Consider the following 23,224-nt stretch of genomic DNA (forward strand, 5'->3'; position numbering starts at 1 on the left):
GAGACCGGCCGGGCACCAGAGCTGCAATTTTGGACATCAACAAACTGCTCTCTGTCCGCCAGGTAAGCACAAATCCACCGTATAATACCCATGGGTAGTCCGATTTTTTCCAGTTTATATAATAACTTTCCGTGTGGGACCCTATCGAATGCTTTGCTGAAGTCCAGAAACAGCACATCTAGTTGCCCGGATAAATCAAGTACTTGGGAAAAGTCATGCACGGTTGTCACTAATTGAGTCACTGTAGAGAGTCCTTTTCTAAATCCGTGCTGAAAAGGTGTCAGTATATTGTGATCTTTCAAGAACTCGTGTATGAAACCAGCGACAATATGTTCCAAAAGCTTGCAACTTGTGCTGGTAATAGATACAGGCCGGTAGTTTGAAACTATTTCACGGTCTCCCTTCTTGTGTACCGGCACAACACGAGCTATGCGCCAGTCTGCCGGTATTTCTCCCGAGTTTAAAGATAACTGAAAGAAACTAGAAATAAATTCGGATATTTGATTAGAATATCGCCTTAAGAAAGCATTGGGGATGTTATCGGGGCCAGCAGATTTTTTCATATTTATATTTAGGAGCAGTGCCAGGACACCCTCACGCGTGACTAAAATGTCGTTTACCGTAGGGCTGCATGTGCTTGAAAACTCACCCTGACCTTGTTCCGCAAACACACTTTGAAAATAGGCATTGAAGTGCTCTGCAATGCTGTGAGCATCCTTTATTTCAGTTCCATTGACTTTAATGCTCTCTATCTGCTGTTTTCTTTGGCTTAGGTGTAACCAAAATTTTTTAGGATCACTAGAAAGAAATTCTTCAATATTCGTGCTATAGAACCTATCTCTGGCCAGTTTTACCTTTATCAATAATTCTTGTTTCAGATGCGCAAACTGAGTGGTCGTCGATTTGCTCCTCTTTCTCAGTCTTTTAACTTTACGCTTGGCTTGGATAATTTCTCGATTTATCCAAGGATTTATCCGTTGTTGTCTAATAGATTTTAACGGAACAAAGTGTTCAGTGCAGTACTTTACGACATCCTTAAATCTTTGCCACGAAAGTTCAACATTGTTATCAATTATTTCAAGATGCGTAACTAGGTAATCGGTGACCGCTAAATCATCAGCCTTTGCAAAGTCTCTAATTTTTCTACAGTCCTATAATTTTGTTGCGTTGCAGCTGAAACCTCCCAGCAAAAATATATAAGCTTGTGGTCAGATATACCAGGCTCAACCATTGCTGTTCCGCCAGAAAATATTTCGCTCAGGAACAGAAGGTCCAGAACGTTATTTCCCCGAGTATTATTATTAATAACCTGCTGAAGACTAAGGTTGAGCATTATGTCTATCGCCAAGTCACCAGAAACCATCGAACCATAATTTAGGCGATTCCAATTTAAACAGGGCAAATTAAAATCACCTGTTATTACCAAGTTTTTTCCTTTCAATGTTAGTAGATGATCGTATAATTTATGCATATATGAGTCATCGGCACCTGGAGCCCGATATACAGAACACAAGAAAAACGACAGTCCCCAGAGAGACACCTTCAGAAACAAACTTTCGTGCCCGCGGATTTGATCCACGACTGTTACGTGAACATCGGTTTTGACAACTACTGCAATACCGCCTCCGCGAGAACCCCTATCTTTCCGATACAGGTGATAGTTTGGTGGAACGATTTCACCATCGCTAATGGCTTCATGTAACCAAGTTTCCGAAATGACGCAAACATGGGGATCATATAACAAAAGCAAATCTTCTAACTTATCTGCTTTATTTACAATACTTCTTGCATTGAATGACAAAATCCGGAGCTGGTGTGCCTTTAAGCGCTAGCTTCCGGTCGCTGAGTGCATCGTCTCAGTATGCTTTTTGCGGCGCCGTGAGTTGTCATCTGCAGAAGAGTTTTTGCGCGAGTTCGTGGTGTCATCCCAATAAAAATACTGATCATCAATCCGGAGCTTGTCGTGTATCAGCTGGACCCTTTTTCCGCTATCTTTATCTGCCTTCGCACTATTCCAAAGCAATTTCCGTTTCCGCCTTGTATCTGCGCAGTAGTCTTCCTGGATAGAAATGGCTGTCCCTTTTAATTTTCGTGCATTCTGCATGACTGTGTTTTTTTCAGCGTAGTCCTGAAAATAAACAATAATCGGCCTCGGCTTGCCACCTGAACTCTTTCCTAACCTGTGTATTCTAGCCACTGAAGTGCAGTTCACGCCCATTTTTTCAGAAAACAGTTTGTTTATAACTTGGTCGCGTAACAACAACACAGTTTCATTGGGAATATCTGCAATGCCAAAAATTATCAGATTTGACCGCCTACTGCGATCTTCAAGATCGATCAACTTGGCTTGCTGCAATTTAACTGTATCTTCCATTTTGCGTACACTTGCGATCAAGCCTGCAGCTGCGCTTGTTTTCACGTGTTCTTCCAAATGAGTCAAACGCTTCTCAAAACTATCGACAGCTTTTTCCGTAGTCCTAAGGCGCGTTTCCAAGGCCGCTATATCATTTCTTATTGCCTGTTGTCCATCCATTAATGATTTAAACATCTCTTCAACAGTTGGCCCAGGGTTTTCTTCTACGTCACCACACATAATCAATTTGCAAGCACAAAAACAATCATAAGCTATACTTATAAAAACTTTGGGGCACGGCAAAACCACTAAAAATCGATCATCACTACGCATCGAACAGTTATGACCAACCTGCACGAAGAAAAAGCACCGCATGGTGAATGACCTGCGCCAAGCGCTTTCGCCATGCCCACTGAAGATCCTCGGGTGTGGTAGAGTCTTTATAGGGACAGAGGCTGATGACGTCACGAATCCATGGCTTAAACCAAGGGGCGTCACGAATCCATGGCTTGGATAAGGGGGCAGGTCAGTGAAGACGCTGTGCATCGAAGCTTCATCGCAGGTATCGCATGACGTTGAAACCGGCGTTTGCAAGGCCGCAGGCGAAGCCGCATGCGCTGTTAGCAACAGAGCCTGCACGAAGAAAAAGCACCGCATGGTGAATGACCTGCGCCAAGCGCTTTCGCCATGCCCACTGAAGATCCTCGGGTGTGGTAGAGTCTTTATAGGGACAGAGGCTGATGACGTCACGAATCCATGGCTTAAACCAAGGGGCGTCACGAATCCATGGCTTGGATAAGGGGGCAGGTCAGTGAAGACGCTGTGCATCGAAGCTTCATCGCAGGTATCGCATGACGTTGAAACCGGCGTTTGCAAGGCCGCAGGCGAAGCCGCATGCGCTGTTAGCAACAGAGCCTGCACGAAGAAAAAGCACCGCATGGTGAATGACCTGCGCCAAGCGCTTTCGCCATGCCCACATATACAGTCCAAACGCCGCTAGCAACCATGCATTGCCGAGAAGCTGACGCTTGGGCCAATTTTAGTATTTCTCGACGCTGCCGCTGCAGCGAACTGAATAAATACTAATCATTGATAGTCATGTTTATCTCCGGTCTTCGACACGCCAGACATGTTAATCAGCGACGCGGTATGCACGTCGCCTGCAAAAACAGAGTGCGACTTCACCGTATAGCTGTGGTTGCTAGCCGGACTTATGCGCAACTCTGCTACCTAAAGGTAGCATATACAGTAACTCTAGAAGGGAGCGGTCGTCGCCCCACGCGTTGAGTGAGCATGCGCCTCTACAGGGCGTGGTCGCTCGTGCGCGCGCTTATCTTGTACGTCTTGCTCTCTCACCGCAAGTTTGCGTCGATGTACTGCTTCCGACAACTTAGCGGAATAGAATAAACTATACCAACTGCGCAATCTTGAAAAGGAGCACGGTGCTTGAAAAGGAGCCACACCTGTGTGTTTCCTTCCTGTGCCCCGTCGTAGTTTTGCGCTGTGTGTTTCACTAGGGGTGAGGGCTTTAAAAACGTAGTACCCTCAGTGAGCGAATTTGAATTAAATGGAGGAGGGCTGAACTTTACTAAAGAGTTGCCTCAGAATAATGCAATACAATTTCTAGACATTTCCTTAACGTGTCGGAAGAACCACGTGTGCTGGTAGTATGCTTCTAGATCTTCAAAACCGCTCTAAATCTTACGTCGAAGCACTCGAAGATTGTAAAAAACGGTATCGCCATGTCTTGCCTTAAGTCTGCCCTCACCAAGTCGTGTGAGCACACAATGAGTCATAGCGTTAACGCACAGAGTCTTTTAGATGTAGGTTATCCCCGTGATGCAGTGGCCACTGTCGCTGAGAGCTTAAAGAAGTCCGTTATGTTAAGCCCGAGCATAGTTGCAGAAAGCAATAGGAAGAAACGTGTTGTAGCTATACGGTACATTCATTGCGTATCTCACAGGCTAAAAAGGAAGGCTAAAAGGAAGGTTCACACAATTTTAAAACTAGCATATTGTATGTGTGAGCGCTCAACGTATTCGATAAAGCACATAATCTATATGTAAAGCCTATCTGGCAGTTCTTTAGCAGCGGGGTTTCTTTCTGTGAGGCGTTTTAGTTTTTGAGCATGAATCATGGTCCAGATAAAGTTTAATTGTTCCCTGGCCACTTATGATGGTAGGCACCAACGGCTGGACCACCGGTAAACTTCGCACCGGCGATTTGAGGCCTGCGCTGAAAACGCAGCACGGTCACAGCGAAAGCTGGATGAGCGGCGTTTCTAGAGCCCGTTGTAAGCTCTCTTGGGGCTACTAATACAAGTAGACTAGCAAGGTACCCACTACGCTATAAATCAAAATGTTTGTAAAGTTGGGAAGCACCTACTAAGCCATTATTCGTCATTCTGCGAGGAAGCGAGGCACCAGCTACACGTCTGTAAGGCATTATGTACACTTTGTTGACGCGACGACTGATGACGATGAAGAATTATGGCTCAGCCCATTGTAATGAGTTGGAGGCTTTAAACGGCCCACCAGGTATGTAATTTGCATTGGGTGACGTCCGGTCGCTATTTTCCTCTCCTGTCATGCTGATAACATACGTTGACGTGGGAGAGAGAGAGGGGGGGCGAAGAACTTTACTGAGACCCCGAGGAAATGGATCATGCGCTTGTGTGCTTCCTTGGCAACCAATACAAGTGCACTTGCGAGGAACCCACTACGCTATAAATCATTGTAATTTTTGAGAAGTAGGGCAGCAGGCACTGTGCCATTTTTCATCATTCTACGGAGAGCCGTGGTACCTGCTAAACGCATGTAAGGCATTATGCGCACTTTGTTGATGCTGTGCCTCATGACGATGAAGAATTATGGCGGAGCCCTTTGTAATGGGCTGGAAGCAATCAGCAACCTACTCGTTGCGCCGTTCGCATTGTGCGACGCCTGTTTACAGAATTCGCGTTGTGCGACGCTTGGTGCTTATTTTACTCCACGCTATATTGCATATGCTAATGTGGTTCCTTCCCGACATGAAGCCTGTATAGGAACTTTTTGCATAGCAATTTCAAGCAGCGGCATCGCTCAGAGGTTGAATACTGGGCTCCCACGCAGAGGGCCCAGGTTCGAACCTTGTTCAATCCTGCAATTTTTACAGCGAAAGCTGTTATGAGATCACTTCACCGGCCGTTTTTGGCGCCGTAGTTGTCCGCCGCCGCCGCCGCCGCCGGTGTCTGTAACCAGTATCACTCGAAATAAGAAAAAAAAACGAAATAAGAAAAAATTCCAGGATGGAACGAGGTTCGAACCTGGGCCCTCTGCGTGGGAGTCCAGTATTCAACCTCTGAGCCATGCTGGTGCTTGAAACTGCTTTGCAAAAAGGTCCTATACAGGCTTCATGTCGGGAAGGAACCCCATTAGCGTATGCAATATAGCGTGGTAGAAGAGTAAAATAAGCACCAAGCGTCGCACAACGCGAATTCTGTAACCAGGTGTCACACAATGCGAATTGTGCAACGAGTAGCTTGTTGAATGCTTCCAACCCATTACAAAAGGATCTGCCATAATTCTTCGTCGTCATCAGGCACAGCATCAACAAAGTGCGCATAATGCCTTACATGCGTTAAGCCGGTACCACGGCTCTCCGTAGAATGACGAAAAATAGCACAGTGCCTGCTGCCCTACTTCTCAAAAATTACAATGGTTTATAGCGTAGTGGGTTCCTCGCAAGTGCACTTATATTGGTTGCCAAGGAAGCCCATAAGCGCATGATCCATTTACTCCGGGTCTCGGTAAAATTACAATGATTTAGAGCGTAGTGGGTTCCTCGCAAGTGCACTTGTATTGGTTGCCAAGGAAGCCCATAAGCGCATGATCCATTTCCTCGGGGTCTCAGTAAAATCACAATGATTTATAGCGTAGTGGGTTCCTCGCAAGTGCACTTGTTTTGGTTGCCAAGGAAGCCCATAAGCGCATAATCCATTTCCTCGGGGTCTCAGTAAAGTTCTTCGCCCCCCCCCCGTCTCTCTCCCATGTCAACGTATGTTATACAGCATGACGGGAGAGGGAAATAGTGAGCGGGCTTCACCCAATGCAAATTACATAACTGGTGGGCCGTTTAAAGATTCCAACCCATTACAAAGGGCTGAGCCATAATTCTTCATCGTCATCAGTCGTCGCGTCAACAAAGTGCACATAATGCCTTACAGACGTGTAGCTGGTGCCTCGTTTCTCTGCAGAATGACGAATAATGGCTTAGTAGGTGCTTCCCAACATCAAAAAAATTGTGATTTATGGCGTAGTGGGTACCTTTCTAGTTTACTTGTATTGTAGCCCCAAGAGAGCTTAACGGGCTCTAGAAACGCCGCTCTTCCAGCTTTCGCTGTGACTGTGCTGCGGTTTCAGCGCAGGCCATACTTTTTTTCTTATTTCGTTTTTTTTTTTCGAGCGATAGTGGTTACGGACACCGGCGGCGGCGGCGGCGGACAGCTACGGCGCCCAAAACGGCCACTGAAATGATCTCATAACAGCTTTCGCTGTAAAAGTAGGAAGTAGATACGGCGTTAATGTTGTTTTCACATTAAGCTGACAACAAGCTAGATAAGATATGTGCCGCTATGCAGAGGAAGAATGGGCGAGTAATACACAAGAAGCGAACAGATATTTGTTTCGTAAAACACAGAAGCAAGTTCACTAATTGCGGTACAAGTGTGGTGTATAAGGTTCCTTTCAGCTGCGGCCGTTTCTACGCAGGACTGACGGACCGCTGCATTAACCAGAGATTATTAGAACATAAAAGATCACTAACCGGAGGCTCACCTTCTAATCTATCGTTACAAAACTTCTATTGAAAACGCGTCGAATGGGACGGACGCGTAATGCGTTGCAGGTGCTAGTCGCGGAGGCCACAGCAATGACGAATTACTTTACCTTACCACTCCCAGAGGTCAACACCACCCAGCCGACCGGGAGAGTGGTAGATATAAAAGGCGCGCTCGTAAAGCCTCTGGAGTCTGTGATCGTGGCGCAGTGGATACCGTGCCCGGCATTTGTTGCTGCGGACCGAGCGGTCGTGGGTTCGATGCCCGTTGACGGTACCTTTTTTTCTTTGCCATCCGATTGTGTATGTTTTTTCGACGTCATTTCCATGACAGAAATACGTCACTGAAGTCTTCGTGGACCCCGGCATAAAACACTTTCGTGTTAAAATACGCGACAAGCAACTCTAATAATTCCCAAGCGACTAGGCCCAAAAAAAAGCCCAAATCCGCTTATAGTAAGCGGAACTGGCAACTCTGGTTGGAGGGCGACGTTTTCATAGCCCTAGAAAAGCGTGCAGGAACTTTACGACATCCGGTACAGTTGTGACGCTTAAGCGCAAGCCATTCAAGTCATCGAAGAAAGCCTGGAGCTGCACTATTGGATGCAGCAACCGGCGGTAATGGGGCAAAGCACTCTTTGCTATTCCAAGTCGGAATTAAATGCGAAGCACTTTTTAGCGAACTTCTGCGACATTAAACGTATCTATCTATCTATCTATCTATCTATCTATCTATCTATCTATCTATCTATCTATCTATCTATCTATCTATCTATCTATCTATCTATCTATCTATCTATCTATCTATCTATCTATCTATCTATCTATCTATCATTCTCTGCGCTCCTGGTCGTTTCGTTAACGGGATGTATACCAAAATTAGTATGGCAACATGACTGTATGGCGAATATAAATGACAGGTGTAAGGAAAGGACGCAAAAGTGGTGTGTTTTAGGCACGATTTGGGACTAAAAGGACTAAAAAGCGGCGAGAAACGGGAAAACCGAAACTGAAGAAGACGAGCGGAGGGCAGGTGGCACGAAGGCGACAACCAAACAGGAACAAGAAGAGAAGAAAAAGAAGGAACGTGCGGGGAAGAGCTCGCGGGTTCAGGCCACGAAGGCGGACGAAGCGGCGCGCCGCGCGAGGTGACGAGCTCCGGGCGACGTTCCTGAGGCGGGCGTTGCAGCAGTTCGTGCCTGCCGGGTCGAGGGCCGGTAGCCTCTCCAAGGTTCAGTTCCGGTGGCCTGTTCAAGGACGAGGCCTGCTGAACGGCTCCTGGCTGGGTGCAGTGGCCGAGGGCAGGATCGTGGACGAGGCCTACCTGGTGCGATCTTCGCAGGTCGTGGCCTGACACGGATCCTCGGGAGTTGCGACCTGTACTCTTGGGTTGGCCGCGACTTCCGACTCAATGGCGCTACACACGGTAGCGCATCCGTGTGCCGTCAAGCGTGCCACCTGTGTCCTCGCGCACGTCGACGACCGCATCATGCTGGGACGACGGGCACCCAAGCTGTGAGACGGCGTTTTTTGTTTCACGAATCGGGAACTACACGCGTTCGACACCCTTGTAGCCTAGCCGGACTCCCTGCCTACTAATTCATGACTGTCGCACATGTCGCGTGATGTTTGGCATGTAGTGCTGTATATATAGTTCTTTCTCCTACCATCTTTCTCATCTTCTCTAGTGTACAATATAAAGCTTCTTTTTTCCGCCTAGATGAATCCTTTCTCGTCCGTCATCAACAAACATAGTGACGAACGTCCGTCTCTATCACAATTTCTGGCGTCCGCGACAAGACCAAGCTCTCGCATTACATCTGAGAGCCTCACGTTGTTTGTGTGTGGCAGACGAGAGTGGACGAGAAGAGAAAGCTAGTTAAGCTAGGGAAGGAGATAGGGCTGAGTGGAGAAGCGTTGTTGGCATGGGTGAGCGCTGAGGAAAAAGAACTGAGGACCAGAGAGCGAAAGATCGTGAGGAGGCACGTCTAGCAGCACAGGCGGAGCATGAGCGTGAAATAGCTCGCATGGAGGCTGAAAGGCTCCTCCTTGAGGAGCGACGTCGTGTCGCAGAGGCGCAGCGTCCGAACACGAGTACTGCAAACGATAGTATGGGTGGTGGTGAGAGTTTCCGGAGCCCACACAAAATTATTCCACCCTATAATGAGGGTAGGGACGAACTGGACGCGTACATCCAGAGATTTGGGAGGGTTGCCACAAGCCAAGGCTGGACAACCGACAAGTGGGCCCTGTCACTGAGCTTGTGCCTAACGGGAGAAGCCTTGACCGTGATAGGACGGATGTCTGCAGAAGACTCTACAGACGACACCAATCTCAAGCAGACGCTCTTCCAGCGGTTCCGTTACACAGAGGAGGGATACCGCACGAAGTTTCGGGATGCCTGGCCCGAGAATGTGGAGAAAGGTCGACAGTTCGCGGGACGTCTCTGTGGATACTTCGACCATTCGCAGGAGCTGGCGAAGACTCCCAAAACTTATGATGCACTGCGAGACAAGATGCCGTCCGAGCAATTCCTCAGGCGGTGCGACGAGAAGTTGGCTGTCTTCCTGAAGGAGCGAGGATGTCATAACCTGGACACGTTGGCAACGACGGCAAATGAATATTTGGAAGCCCAGGGAATCGTGAATCTCGCTAGAGGAAAAGAAGACAAAGGGAAACCGATGGCTGCAGCTAAAGTTGACACTGCAAGCGAAAACAAAGGAAAACCGCTTTGTTTTCTGTGCAACAAGCCGGGCCATCGAGCTTCCGATTGCTGGACGAAGTCTCGAGCGCCCAAGTCGACGTCTTGCTGGATATGTAAGAAGACAGGGCACAGTTCCGATAGTTGTCCCTCGAACTCGGGAAAACGTAGAGAGGCATCATGTTCCGTCTTGGGATGCCAGAAAGAGCAGCATGACAAATCAATGGAAGGTGCGCCTGACAAGCAGGATGAGAACCATTATCATGACATGTGCGATGGGACCCAAAGCAACGCAACTTGCGACAACGGGTCAAAACAGATGCCAACTGTAAAGGGCTATCTGGAAGGGAAGCTGGTTACCGTATTACGGTATACCGGTTGCAATACAGTAGTGGTGAAACGATCACTGGTTCCTGACTGCAACTTGACTGGCAACACCCGTACCATTCGCTTATTGGACCGATCTGCGAAAGACTTACCAGAAGCAGAGGTGTACATCGATTCTCCGTTTTTCGAGGGTCAGGTGCTTGCTGTTTGTATGGAGAATCTGTTGTATGAAGTTGTGCTTGGCAACCTTACAGGTGTACTGTCAGATCCACAACCAGTCCCGAAGCAGCCAGCACGAAGACCAAAACTAGCACGAATTCAACGTGATCCAGTTCACCCTGAAGAAGAACCTGAAGACGCAACCTCATCGTATAAAGGCAAGATGACGTGTCGGGGGCTGCAGGAAAAGAAAGAGAAAAGCCCAGTGAACTGATTGTTCCTCGGATATCAGCCCCTGGATATCAGCCGGGAATAGCTACAGAATTTACAGAACACAGATTCCACGCTGGAAACCTGCTTCGCCGCATTGGGGAAGAAAATCATATCGAAGAAGTCAGCAGTCACTGAGTTTGGGCTGGTACGCGACATTCTTTTCCGGCGCCACCGCACGGCAGAACGGCGAGACTTGGAGCAACTTGTTGTCCCCAAGGATCTTCGGAACACCGTGATGAAGATGGCGCATGAAGGCCTTCCGTGTGGGCACCAAGGGCAAAGAAGGACAACAGACCGTGTCCTTACCGAGTTTTATTGGCCGGGTGTACAGGCTGATGTTATACGGTTCGTGAAGTCGTGTGGCATATGTCAGAGGACCGTGCCTAAACACCTCGTCGGACGAGTTCCATTGGGAAATATGCCCGTCATAGACACACCCTTTCAGCGGGTCGCCATCGATATTATTGGCCCTCTGTCACCAACGTCATCCAAGGGCAACAAGTATGTCTTAACGATGGTAGACTTCACTACGCGTTACCCGGATGTGGTGGCACTACCGAGCATCGAGACAGAGCGCATAGCGGAAGCACTAGTAGAGATGTTCTCCCGCGTTTGGAGTGCCACGTGAGATAGTGGGCGACCGTGGAAAGTCGTTCACCGCGAATCTCATGCAGGAACTCGGTCGGTTACTTTCATTTCGCCAGCTACCCACAACGCCCTATCACCCCATGGCCAACGGACTTGTGCAGAGATTTAACGGCACTCTCAAACAAATGGTTCGCCGCATGTGTCAAAAACGCCCTCAACACTGGGACAGATACTTGGCTCCCCTGCTCTTCGCATACCGTGAGGTTCCCCAAACGAGCCTTGGATTCGCGCCGTTTGATCTCATCTACGGCAGATTTGTACGCTGGCCAATGTCGATCCTTAAGGAACTGTGGACAGGGACCAACATCGATCCCGAGATGAAAACAACATACGAGTATGCAAGGTACCACATGAAGAACTCCTGCAGGCGAAAAGAACACAGAAGAAATATTACGACAGGAAAGCAAGAGTTCGACAGCTATCACCCGGAGACAAGGTATTGCTGTTGCTACCATCACATAAGAATAAACTGATCTTGACGTGGAAGGGACCCTCCATGGTGCTTGAAAAACACAGCGACTATGACTACGAGATAGATCTCGGAGCTCAGAGAAGTTTATTTCACATTAACCTTCTCAAGAAATACCACGATAGGGAGCCCGAAAATGAAGCACAACAAGCTGCCGTTACTGTACAATCAGACACTGTTGACGAGCCCAGATTGAGACATTGGAGAAGATTCAGGCCGCAAAGAGGCCGAAGACGAAGAAAGAAGTTCGCTCCTTTCTGGGTTTAACCAATTATTATCAGGATTTCGTCCCCAAGTACTCCGCTGGAGTCTATTGCTTACTGACTATGACTTTGTAGTTGAGTACATTAAGGGCGCTGACAACATAGGTGCCGACTACCTCAGCCGCGTTTGAATTCTTCGCTCATTAGCGTTCAGTGGTGGTACAATTTTTTTCCCTGTTAAGTCAGCTTTTCACTAACGAACTGAACATCTGCAAATAATGTTGCTATTTTGGCTATTTGTTACTTTTGTGTACCCCACCTCGTGCGCTTGTAAAAAGTTGTTTCCTCCCTAAACAACTTTCTTGAGCAGGGGGATATTGTAAGGAAAGGACGCAAAAGTAGTGTGTGCTAGGCACGATTAGTGACTTAAAGGACTCGTAGGTGCCGAGAAAACTGCAAACCGAAACTGAAGAAGACGAGCGGAGGGCAGGTGGCACGAAGGCGGCAACCAAACTGGGAGAAGAAGGGAAGAAAAAGAAGGAACGTGCGGAGAAGGGCTCGCGGGTTCAGGCCACAAAGGCGGACGAAGCGGTGCGCCGCGCGAGGTGACGAGCTCCGGCGACGTTCCTGAGGCAGGCGTTGGAGCAGTTCGTGCCTGCCGGGTCGAGGGCCGGTAGCCTGTCCAAGGTCCAGTTCCGGTGGCCTGTTGAAGGACGAGGCCTGCTGAACGGGTCCTGCCTGGGTGCAGTGGCCGAGGGCAGGACCGTGGGCGAGGCCTACCTGGTGCGATCTTCGCGGGTCGTGGCCTGACACGGGTCCTCGGGAGTTGCGACCTGTACTGCTGGGTTGGGCACGACTTCTGACTCAACGGCGCTACACACGGTAGCGCATCCGTGTGCCGTCAAGCGTGCCAGCCATGCCACCTGCGTCCTCGCGCACGTCGACGACCGCATCATGCTGGGACGACGGGGACCCAAGCTCTGAGACGGCGTTTTTGGTTTCACGAATCGGGAACTACACGCGTTCGACACCCTTGTAGCCTAGCCGGACTCCCTGCCTACTAATTCATGACTTGTCGCAGATGTCGCGTGATGTTGGGCATGTAGTGCTGTATATATAGTGCTTTCTCCTACCATCTTTCTCATCTTCTCCAGTGTACAATATAAAGCTTCTTTTTTCCGCCTAGATGAATTCTTTCTCGTCCGTCATCAACAAACATAGTGACGAACGTCCGTAACTATCACAATTTGGGTCCCATCGCACATGTCATGACACCAGGCAACAGAAATCTCGAACGCTGAACAGTATTGGATCAAGTGTACCCAAGAACAAGGCTTTCCTGCAGAGCTCACCGGTTTGTCCAAAGGCCAACCAGTAGAGTCCACATCCCGAATCGCTGAGCTGCGCCCTTACCTAGACACAGACGGGGTTCTTCGGGTTGGAGGACGCTTATCGCTTATCCATTCCACGCAAGACGTTAAGCACCCGATCATACTGCCGTCAATCCACCGCTTTTCGGCTGTTATGGCGAACAGAGCCCATCTTCAAGTACTAGTCCTAGTCCAAGTCCTAGTCTCCAAGTCCAAGAGACACGCTTACCCAGCTTCGAGAACGCTACTGGACTTGCAGAGCGCGCACTTTGGTGATGAGAGTGTTGCACGACTGCAACTTATGCAAGCGCTTCAGTGTGGGCTCAGGAAGAGCTGAGACTGTTCCAATGGCAAGCCATCGACTGTCACCGACGAACCCGTTCGAAGTGGTAGGAGTCGATTTCGCCGGCCCCCTTTATGCCCGTACGGAAACAGGCGACACGAAGTGGTACGTTGCACTTTTCACGTGCGCCGCCTCTAGAGCCGTACACCTCGAGCTCGTTTCGAAGATGACATCGGAGGCTTTCCTACTGTGCCTACGGCGATTCAAAGCTAGAAGAGGAATACCTAGCGTGGTCTACTCGGACAACGCACGAACCTTTCGCAAGGCATCGGCAGACATGAGACGACTACACCGAATGGTCTCTGAAGAGGAAGTCGCTGGTCACCTCAGCACCAATGGCATTTCGTGGAAGTTTATAGCGCCAAATGCCCCTTGGTGGGGTGGATGGTGGGAGCGCCTGATACGATCACTGAAGCTTCCTCTGCAAAAAATTATCTGAAAAGCTCGTCTAAACTTCGAGGAAATATCGACAGTGCTGCCTGAGGTCGAAGGAGTCTAAACTCTAGGCCTTTGATTTTCGTCGAGACAGAGGCTGGAGAACCTTGTACGTTGACACCAGCCGAACTTCTCCTTGGACGAAGGTTGACTTCTATTCCGTATGCGACCGTCGATGAAGCCACCGGTAGTTCCAAACGAGCAGATGCCATACGCAGACACACCTATAGAAAGCTACTGGTTGAAACATTTTGGTAGTGGTGGCAAAAGGAATACCTGTTGCAACTACGATCTGCGCACTTTACTCACACCAGATCAACCAGAGCAGTGAACAAGGGGACGTCGTGCTCGTGCATGCTGACAACGCGCCACGCCAGCTATGTAAGCTTGCAAGGGTCATGGAAGTGTACCATAGTGCCGACGGCCTCAGTCGTTCCTGCAAGATCAAATTGCAAGGAGGTCTTGTGATCAGGCCGATACAAAGACTACCCGCTTGAATTGCGTACCTAACTTTTGCGTGGCCGGGAATGTCGATTATTTGAACATTCCGGGCTGGGTCAGGGAACAGAGGAGGAAGAAGAGCGCGAGAGCACGAGCGGCGGGGACGCTCAGAACTGAAGGCAGAGCGCTTCCAAACACAGTTCAAATAAAAGTATATTTACCTTGGGCCTTTATGACGGAGTTGAGTCTGATCACAGTGTCTGGAACACCATCGTTTAAGCACCCGCGAACGTGCGGGACAAACCGATGTTGCCAGATATCACGTCGTCATGCAGGGCCTGCAGAACTGTTGGTCGCAGTGCCGAAGATACAACGACAAGGTAGTTCGCTCGGTCCACAGAGAAGTTATTTACGAGGACGTCGGTTTGCAAGAACGCAAATTCTCGCCGAAATACTTTGGGTACAACGGTGGTCTTACCTTGTAAGTATTCGGCCAGGCTTCTCAGTTCCCGATCGCTTCGCAGTTCTGCGAAGTCGTAGCTACTTGTGGGCCCCAAGAAGCTGTTTTAAATGCGAAGCGTCTCTTGCTCGGGGGTATGTCCCGCGGCCTGGTAGTCCACACTCACACTACGCATGTGCAACTCTCCTCCTTCCCTCTCTCCAACAGCTGCGCGTTACCCTCTGCACTTCCCTCCGAGCAGCTGCTTGTGCTTCTCCTGCGTTATCGCTTCTCTCGCGGCGCATGCGTTACTCTCCTCCTCTAGTCTCCTCTTCTTCAAGCGGTTAGAGCGCTGCGCGCATTGTCCAGCGCTTGCTTCGGTTGACTTCTCTGAAATGCGGGCTCGACATGCCGAAATTCTCTCCTGCGCAACGCCGCGATAAGCGCCAGCGCATGCGCGTCCCCTCCCCTTCTCTCTCTCCTCTCCTACGCTACCCCCTCTCGCGCGCCTGTAGACTGCGTTCCCCGCTCGCCCTGTGACAATTAACGGCCAGGCTAGAGGGATGACACGACGCGCGTAGTGTTTCTCTTCGCGTTCCGCGACGCGAGGTCAGTAGCACGCCCGTCGTCGGTAGCATGCGCAACGAACGCCACGGAACGCGATCGTGCAATTGCTCCGGCTTCGCATCGCCTCATGGTCCCCTTTGTTGTCGAGATAGTCAAACGGAGGCGCATGAACCGGTGCGCGGGTCAAGCAGTCGGCGTCAGAGTGGTTTCGTCCGGACTGTAAATGACGGCAATTCTTGAAGGCTCAGACTCCACCGTGCAAGGCGCCCTGAAGGGTCTTTCAAGTTAGCTAGCTAACACAAAGCGTGGTTCGTTCATGACCTTGAAAGGCCTGCCGTATAGGTAGGGCCGAAACTTTGATGTAGTCGGAGTGATGGCAAGGCACTCTTTTTCTGTCGTCGAATAATTACTCCGGTTTTGACAGTGACCTGCAAGCGTAAGCGATGACCCTTTCTCGATCTTCCGTCCGTTGTACAGGTGCAGCGCCAAGTCCTACACAGCTTGCGGTTGTGTGTATTTCTGTATCCGCGTTATCGTCGAAATGTGCGAGAATCGGTGGAGACTGCAAGTGTGGTTTCAGTTCTCGGTATGCTTCTTCCTCCGGCATTTCACACTTAAACTCGACGTCGGCCTTTGTCAGTTTAGTAAGTAGCTAGACGATGCGGGAAATGTTTTAGACAAATCACCTGTTATAGGCACACAGATCGAGAAATCGACGGACAGTCCTTCATGTTGGCGGGTGGCGGGAATGTAGCGATGGCGGCTATCTTCTGCGCGTCAGGACGGACTTAAGAGCTGCTGATGATGTGTTCAAAAAGAGGAGCTCTTCGTACGCGAATCGGCCCTTCTCTGGTTTGAGTGTTAGGCCAGATGACCTGATTGCTCGAAGTACTCTTCCAAGGCGTCGGAGGTGTTCATCAAAGCTAGAAGCGAAGACGACGACGTCATTCCAGGTAGACAAGACAAGTCTGCCGCTTTAGTCCAGTCAGCACTGTGTCCAGAACGTGATGAAGCGTCGCAGGCGCCGAGCAAAGACCAAATGGCATTAACTTGAACTCAAAGAGACCGTCCGGTGTTATAAAGGCAGTCTTCTCGCGGTCTCTCTCGTCGACATCAATTTGCCAATAGCTCGTCTTGAGGCACATCGAAGAACAAAAATTTGCGTTACAATGTCGATCCAATGGTCCGTCTGTCTGTGGGAGCATATGTACGTCGTTTTTGTTATTTTCTTCAGGCGACGGTAATCGGCACAGAAGGGCCGAGTTCCATCCTCCTTCACTAAGACAACCGGGGATGCCCAGGAACTCTTCCAAAGCTGTGTTACGTAACGCTGCAGGATTTCTCGGAGTTGTCGCTTTATAGCTTCTCGCTCTCGCGTTGCAAGTGGTAGGGACTTTGACGGAATGGTCGAGCATTTTCTTCCATTATCATACGGTACTTGGCAAGGGACGTTTGTCGAACCCTGGATGACGACTAGAAGTAGTCCTTGCATTCCTGCAGAAGGCATCGGAGCTGCTGGTGTTGCCGAGCGCGAAGACTTGGGTTGACTTCGAAGGATGGTTGACGTATTGGGGTCGTCGTTGTAGCTTCGTCAAAAACAGAAAAGGCAAACGCACCACTGACAACCACGATTTCTTCGATGTACACAATTGCCGTTATCCTGCTCAAGTATCTGTATTCTTGACTGAAGTTCTTTAGTGTCGGCGGCGTTGGTTGTGAGCAAAAAATCAGCGTTGTCCGTGAGCGAAAATTTGAGATAGATGCAAATAAATAAATAATAAAAAACTTCGCTTCGACTGCCACTCGAACCCAGGCCTGCCGCGTGGCAAGCAGGTGCTCTACCACAGATCCCTGCTATTTCTTGGAACTGCTTCCGGAAAAAAATCTTACGACAATATCACGTAATACGAGGGCTCCCCTTCACCTATGTAATAGTGCATGGCAGAAGTGTAGAATCGCGCCAGGCGTCAAAACATGTGAATTGCACAACGAGTGTGTGTCTTAAAGGCCCACCCATTACAAAGCGCTGACATATTTAATCATCATCATCAGCTGAAGGGTGAACAAAGTGAGCAGCTGCGCAGATTCGCGTGTTGCCTTAAGGACGCGTAGTTGGTGCTTCGCTGATTCGCGAACTGAATAATTATGACTTATTGGGCACTTCGCAACTGTACTTGCAGTAGGCATTCTAGGATAGTTTGAAATGGTTCATGTTACGCGTTAGGACGTTCCTGTCCTTGTGGCACGGTTGAGATGTCCACTGAGAAGCAAGGCGAGGCGATCGATTGAGAAGGTGATGCGAATGGGGTGCGATTAGGCTATAGAGGACTCTTGAGGCGAACCTCAAGCGTCTTCCAACTTTTTGTAGCAATTATGATATAAGCGTGAAGAAAGTACAGCGGACGAAAAGACAACTTGCCACCGGCAAGGACCGAACCTGCAAACTGTAGAGGATCGAAACTGCATACCGCTTAGCCTAACTTTCGTTTATGGAAAGAGAGCTGCTGCGTTCACTGCGAGAACAAGACTGTGAAGTCGTTGAAAAATATAACAGGCTAGTAACAGTTTTATTTAGAACCAAAGAGAGGAAAAGCCCTGATAAAAACTTCACAAAAATCAATTCAATAGACATTGCCAAGTTCTCACTTGCGCCTTTCACAAAAATAGGGTGACATTATTGTAACGCTGCCGAAGCCATAATTAAAAAAAAGAATAGCTTGGTCTGTAATATTTTTTATTGATGACTCTGACACGAAGAGTGTGTGTAGTGGTAACAGAGTTAGAGATATCATAAGACAGACGTCCATTGGGTAAGAAGGCACTTTTGGTTGCAAATATCCATGCAGCTTTGTTGACAGTAAACTTCGTGCCTTCTCATAAATGTCTAGTTTATTGTTATTGTACAGTTTTGTGCAATATTATGCTATTGTAACAGTGTGATAGATCTGCAGGAGAGTTTGGGCAAATTGTCTCGGCTACAACTTTTTTTACGCCAACGCACGGAAATATGTAAACAGATGTTTTACAGCCGAACACGGTTTTATTTTTTTTTTATTTCTTTGTGCCAATGACTGTTATAACTTTACGCGCTTTACACTAGATGGTTCCGATATGACGCCCCTAAACCCATGCAGGGCGCTGACTTGGACTGAAAAGAAATTACACCATCTCCTACGATAGGGAACCATGTGGGGATGCGAAGCAGCGCTAGGTGTTCACTTGTGTGTCCATTGTTGTTCCATTTGTATGTTTCCAAGTATAGTTCATTTTTGTGTGGAGTTGTGCATATGTTGTGTACCGCTTATGTTACCCCACCCATCTCATTTCCGTTGCGCTTACAGCGTCCATAGCGCCATTGCGAAGTAGAGTGCAACGAGAGCGAGCGAGCGCCACATTATATACGAACGCAGAGCTGGGGCGAAGAAAGAGAAAGGGGAGTGGAGAAACGACGCGAAGGCATCGCTCACGCCACCTCCTCTATTCCACCTCCTCCCACCTCCTCGTGCTCACGCGAGAAGGGGGGGGGGGGGGAGTTGGCGCATGCGCAGTGGGGAGCGGACGCGTAAGGGAAGGACGGACACAACCCCGAGCAAAAGCTGCTTCGCATCTAAAAGATATTCCTACTACCATTTTGGCCATACATTTATGCATGCTGGGAAAAATAGATTTGAAAGGAATCGTAGGAAGTGTAAGTTGCCAAACATACACAAACGCACGCACACACGAACAAACAAACACACAGAGATATGCGCATACGCAGCCACACTGACACAGCAGATACAGAGAGACATACAACAGCACTCACAGACAGGCACATGCACACACAAACGTTGTCTATGTAAAAAATATCCACCGGAAACAAACATTGGAATTTGGGAAGCGATACAGAAAGCGTCTGCTTTAAATAAAAGAAGGTTCACATCCCTATTTGCCTCATATTCACAACTGTGGCTGAACCACAGAAGAGTTAGTTGAGTTCTCTTTCCGTCAGGCCCAGGGCATCGGCGGCGGCTGAACGGCTCTGGAGTCCAGGCATGGTGGACAGTGTGGATGAGGCAGCGCCCAGGCTTGAGGAGCACCGCTGCAGGATGAGGAGGTAAGGAATCAAAGAATGTTCATACTAGTATGCGTTCAAGACGCACAGTATGGCCATAGGCCTTTGCGCTCCATGCTAAGGTACCTCAAAAGTCAAAATCCAAAGAATGTCCTTAAAATATATGGATAAGTCAAGTCTAAATCAAGACATGGCATAGTCGGTAACGTCCGAAAAACCCCTCCCCATAGAAATTTATTGGTAATAACCAAATTCCTTGCTCTTTTAGTGGGCTCATATTTGTAAAGAATATTGGAAAGCGCAGCGTCAAACAGCAAAAAAAATTAACCTCATTTCGCCTTTATCGCAGTCATCTAAAGCGCGAAAGTAAGATAAGTGTATTTCCCACAAGCGCCAGCTCGATTCAAGGGTTGCAGAAATCGAGTCCTTTCCTTACCTCATTCAGAGGACCCCTTCCTTTCACAGTACTTACTGCAGCGGCAGGTGTGTTGGACGTAAGTAAATACAATATTGACAGTGCTTTACCAATCGGTCAGCACGGTAGCTTTTGACATCAGTGAACACATGTTGACGCCTAGTGATCTGCTTCTCTGGAAGACTAACGTCGGGGACCATCGGTGACCCCCTTGCGGTGCCTGAAGTAATAGATCCCACAGCTAGACGCAGCGAATAGTAGCTGCTAGAAACTCCATCCAGACACTTTAAAAAGTCGCAGTTTCATCACAAGGGGGATGCAACTGCGCTGTGAATGAATCGACGAAGCCCCGGTGTAAAGTTCTCGGGCAGCGGCATGTGCCACCTCATTTTTTCGAACGCCCGCATGCCCGGCTGCCTATAGCAGCTGTCACCACTGACAATCCCGACGATTGGCCGCAGCCTAGTCGTCAAGCAGTGACAAGAGGAATGCGAGATGGCCCACTTGACCTCTTGCAAAGTTCAGCTACGCCGCTTGGGAATACCTGAGGACAAAGGTGGCTCTTGGTTTACGCATGCCTGAGGCTATACCGGCCTCTTGCATGGCTGTAACGTCTACTGTAGAGGCAAAGATGCGGTCTAGCACCTGTCCCCTGTGTACCACAGTTGCCGTGGTGCGGTCGTGCAGGTGTTCGACGGCATCTACAAAAAAGGCGCCTGCTTCATCCAGATATTTCTTGTAGGCTGTGGATCTTGCAGCTCTCATGCCTTCGTGGTGGACGGGGTGCATATTACGTCGCAACGGGTGCATAGTACTTCCTTCCGCTATTTTGGTGGTAGTGCTTGCTTGCTGGTGACCTGTGGGGGTGGATTGATGCCAAGGGCTTCTAGCGTGGCGCGACCTGCTTTGGGGCTTCGAAGAGCTCTGCCACTGTATCATAGGTGCCCATGCCAAGCAGCCTGTCATCCATGACCTATCCCAATGTGTAAGGCGGGGTAGGTGATAAAGTTTGAGTCCCTCCGTTCTGAAAATCCACCGGTACGGGAAGCTGTGAGGGAGTCGACTGATCACAACGGCATGTACGAGGCGCAGTACGTCTGCATCTGTCATGCCACGGAGCCAATTCTGGATATCCTTCGGGATATATGGGTGCAGGTAGTGCGGAGCTTTTGAAATGCGACGCTGTTGTTGCCCTGATTATTACTGTGGGCTCCCAGGACGCGGATTGTGTCCGATTCCTTCACTGGGGATTGATCCAGTGTATTACTCAACAAAATTTTGTTGCCGCGTTTCTTAAATATCAGAAGCTCTGATTTAGTAGGGCAGCAGCTAAGTCCGCAAGCGCGGCCCATGCGCTGCACAGTGGCGTATAGGGCGTGCTGGATTCCGTCTATCTCTTTGAGTGCTCTAGGAAGGTCCAGCTGCGCTATATTAAGCAGTAGTGGCGAGATTACTGCTCCTTGCGGTGTGCCAGATACCCCCAATGTGATGAGGGCAGATTTGGCGTCGTCAGCTTGTAGGATCAGTTTAAATATATTCAGGAAGTCGTGCGCGTAGTCATATGTATGCTGTCCGCTTCCTATCCTTTCCAAGTTGGCCAGGATGGCTGAGTGCCGGACATTTCGAAAAGCTCACTGAAAGGCAATCGCCAGGATTGCGCGCTTGTGTTGCCGGGCTCTGTCTTGATCCTATCAATGCACTGTAAAGACAAATATTGTACTAGGGAAGAAGTCGTAAGCTTCCACGTATTCAGTGAGCCTGATTTGGTGTGCCTTCTCCATTACAATGCCTGGGCAGGAGGCGCGGGAGAAGGAACGATGTTCCTTCTCACGCGCGATCCTTCCACACGCGATCCTTTTGAACACGAAAGTGTTTTATGCCGGGGTCCACCAACAATTCAGTGACGTATTTCCGTCACGGATATAACGTCGATAAAGGGGATGCTGACGGAGAGAAAGAAAAAAAACATGGTTGATCTAAGAGAGTGTTGAGACGAGCTCATTAATACGAATCCATTAGAATGCAGCGCTTAATGAACACAAACACATGGGACGAGAGCGAGTACGGGTGCTGTCCTGATCCCTGCGTCATAGGAATCGGCATAGCACGAAAGTAAAACGTGTCTTTACATAGGTAGTTGAAGGTTTACTGTACATCAATATAAGAGAGCTTGCACAATGTATGTTGGTATTTGGCAGCTATAGCACCGTTGAACGTGGATGCACCCACGTTGTCACTTGGCAGACCGAACGACTAACGTATATGAGCAATTATTAAACAAAGCTTTGTGGTAGCTGTAGTAGTTAAATAAGAGAGTGTATTTAGGAAACGCAGTGTGACAGCTAGATGAGCGTCACTGATTGGACGCAGAACTTGGGCTAACGCTGCCATCCCGCGGCATGTTAAAGAGTTATAACACCACGGCCATACTGGAAGCAAGCGTACGCACGTCATGTCTACCCTCCAGCCCGACCGCAATTCTTCTCGCGGTGAGCGTAAGCTGGGAACGCGGTGTTATAGCCATGCGAGGAGGCAGGCACGCGTCGCGGAGTTACTTTAATTATGGATGGATGCTGTGAGCAAGGCCTAGGCTTTAGCTAAGATCGCTACGTCGCGGTGTGTTAAGGCGTTGACAAAACTGGAGTTGTCCTATTGGAAACGCACCGAATGGGATGGACGCGTAGCAACGACGTGTTGCACGAACTGATCATGGAGGCCAGAGTCATGGTGCATTATTTCACTTTACCACTCCCAGACGGCGACACCACCCCGCCGACCAAGAGCACTGCGAGAGTCAAGTGTGAGGTAGAAAAGGCGCGTTTGTAAAGCCTCGAGAGTGTGTGACCGTGGTGCAGTGGATAGCGTGCACGGCATCTATAGTCGCGGACCGAGAGGTTGTAGGTTGGACTGCCGTTGATGGAACTTTTTAAAGACGATAGTCTTTCTTGGGGAACTTGAACGCAGAAATTTTGGTCTGTCTGTCTTTCTGTCTGTCTTTCTGTTTGTCGGCACGTCCCTCGATTCAGCCACTCGGCCAAAGTTGAACCCCTTGCACAAGGGCCAGCCATCGTGAACGGCTCACTAGGTTCATACTTGTCTACATGGTTGATCAAAAAGCAAACATTACGCATATCTGAGGCGCAACATCACTAGATAAGTATTAGGTGGTGTGTTCCTTTAATAGAAAATACATAGATACGTAATTCTAGAGA

At 49.0% G+C, this 23,224-nt stretch overlaps 1 protein-coding gene across 1 annotated transcript in view; it reads left to right on the forward strand.

Moving 5' to 3' along the window:
* Positions 1-23,224, forward strand: part of LOC119399292 (beta-hexosaminidase subunit alpha) — a 589,231-nt gene that overhangs the window by 525,468 nt on the left and 40,539 nt on the right. The window contains exon 11 of the mRNA XM_049417726.1: positions 19,535-19,639. Coding sequence (XP_049273683.1) covers positions 19,535-19,639 — 105 coding nt within the window. The remainder of the gene's footprint in view (positions 1-19,534; positions 19,640-23,224) is intronic.

Source organism: Rhipicephalus sanguineus, chromosome 7 (genome assembly GCF_013339695.2).
Source record: "Rhipicephalus sanguineus isolate Rsan-2018 chromosome 7, BIME_Rsan_1.4, whole genome shotgun sequence".
Taxonomy (NCBI): Eukaryota; Metazoa; Arthropoda; class Arachnida; order Ixodida; family Ixodidae; genus Rhipicephalus; species Rhipicephalus sanguineus.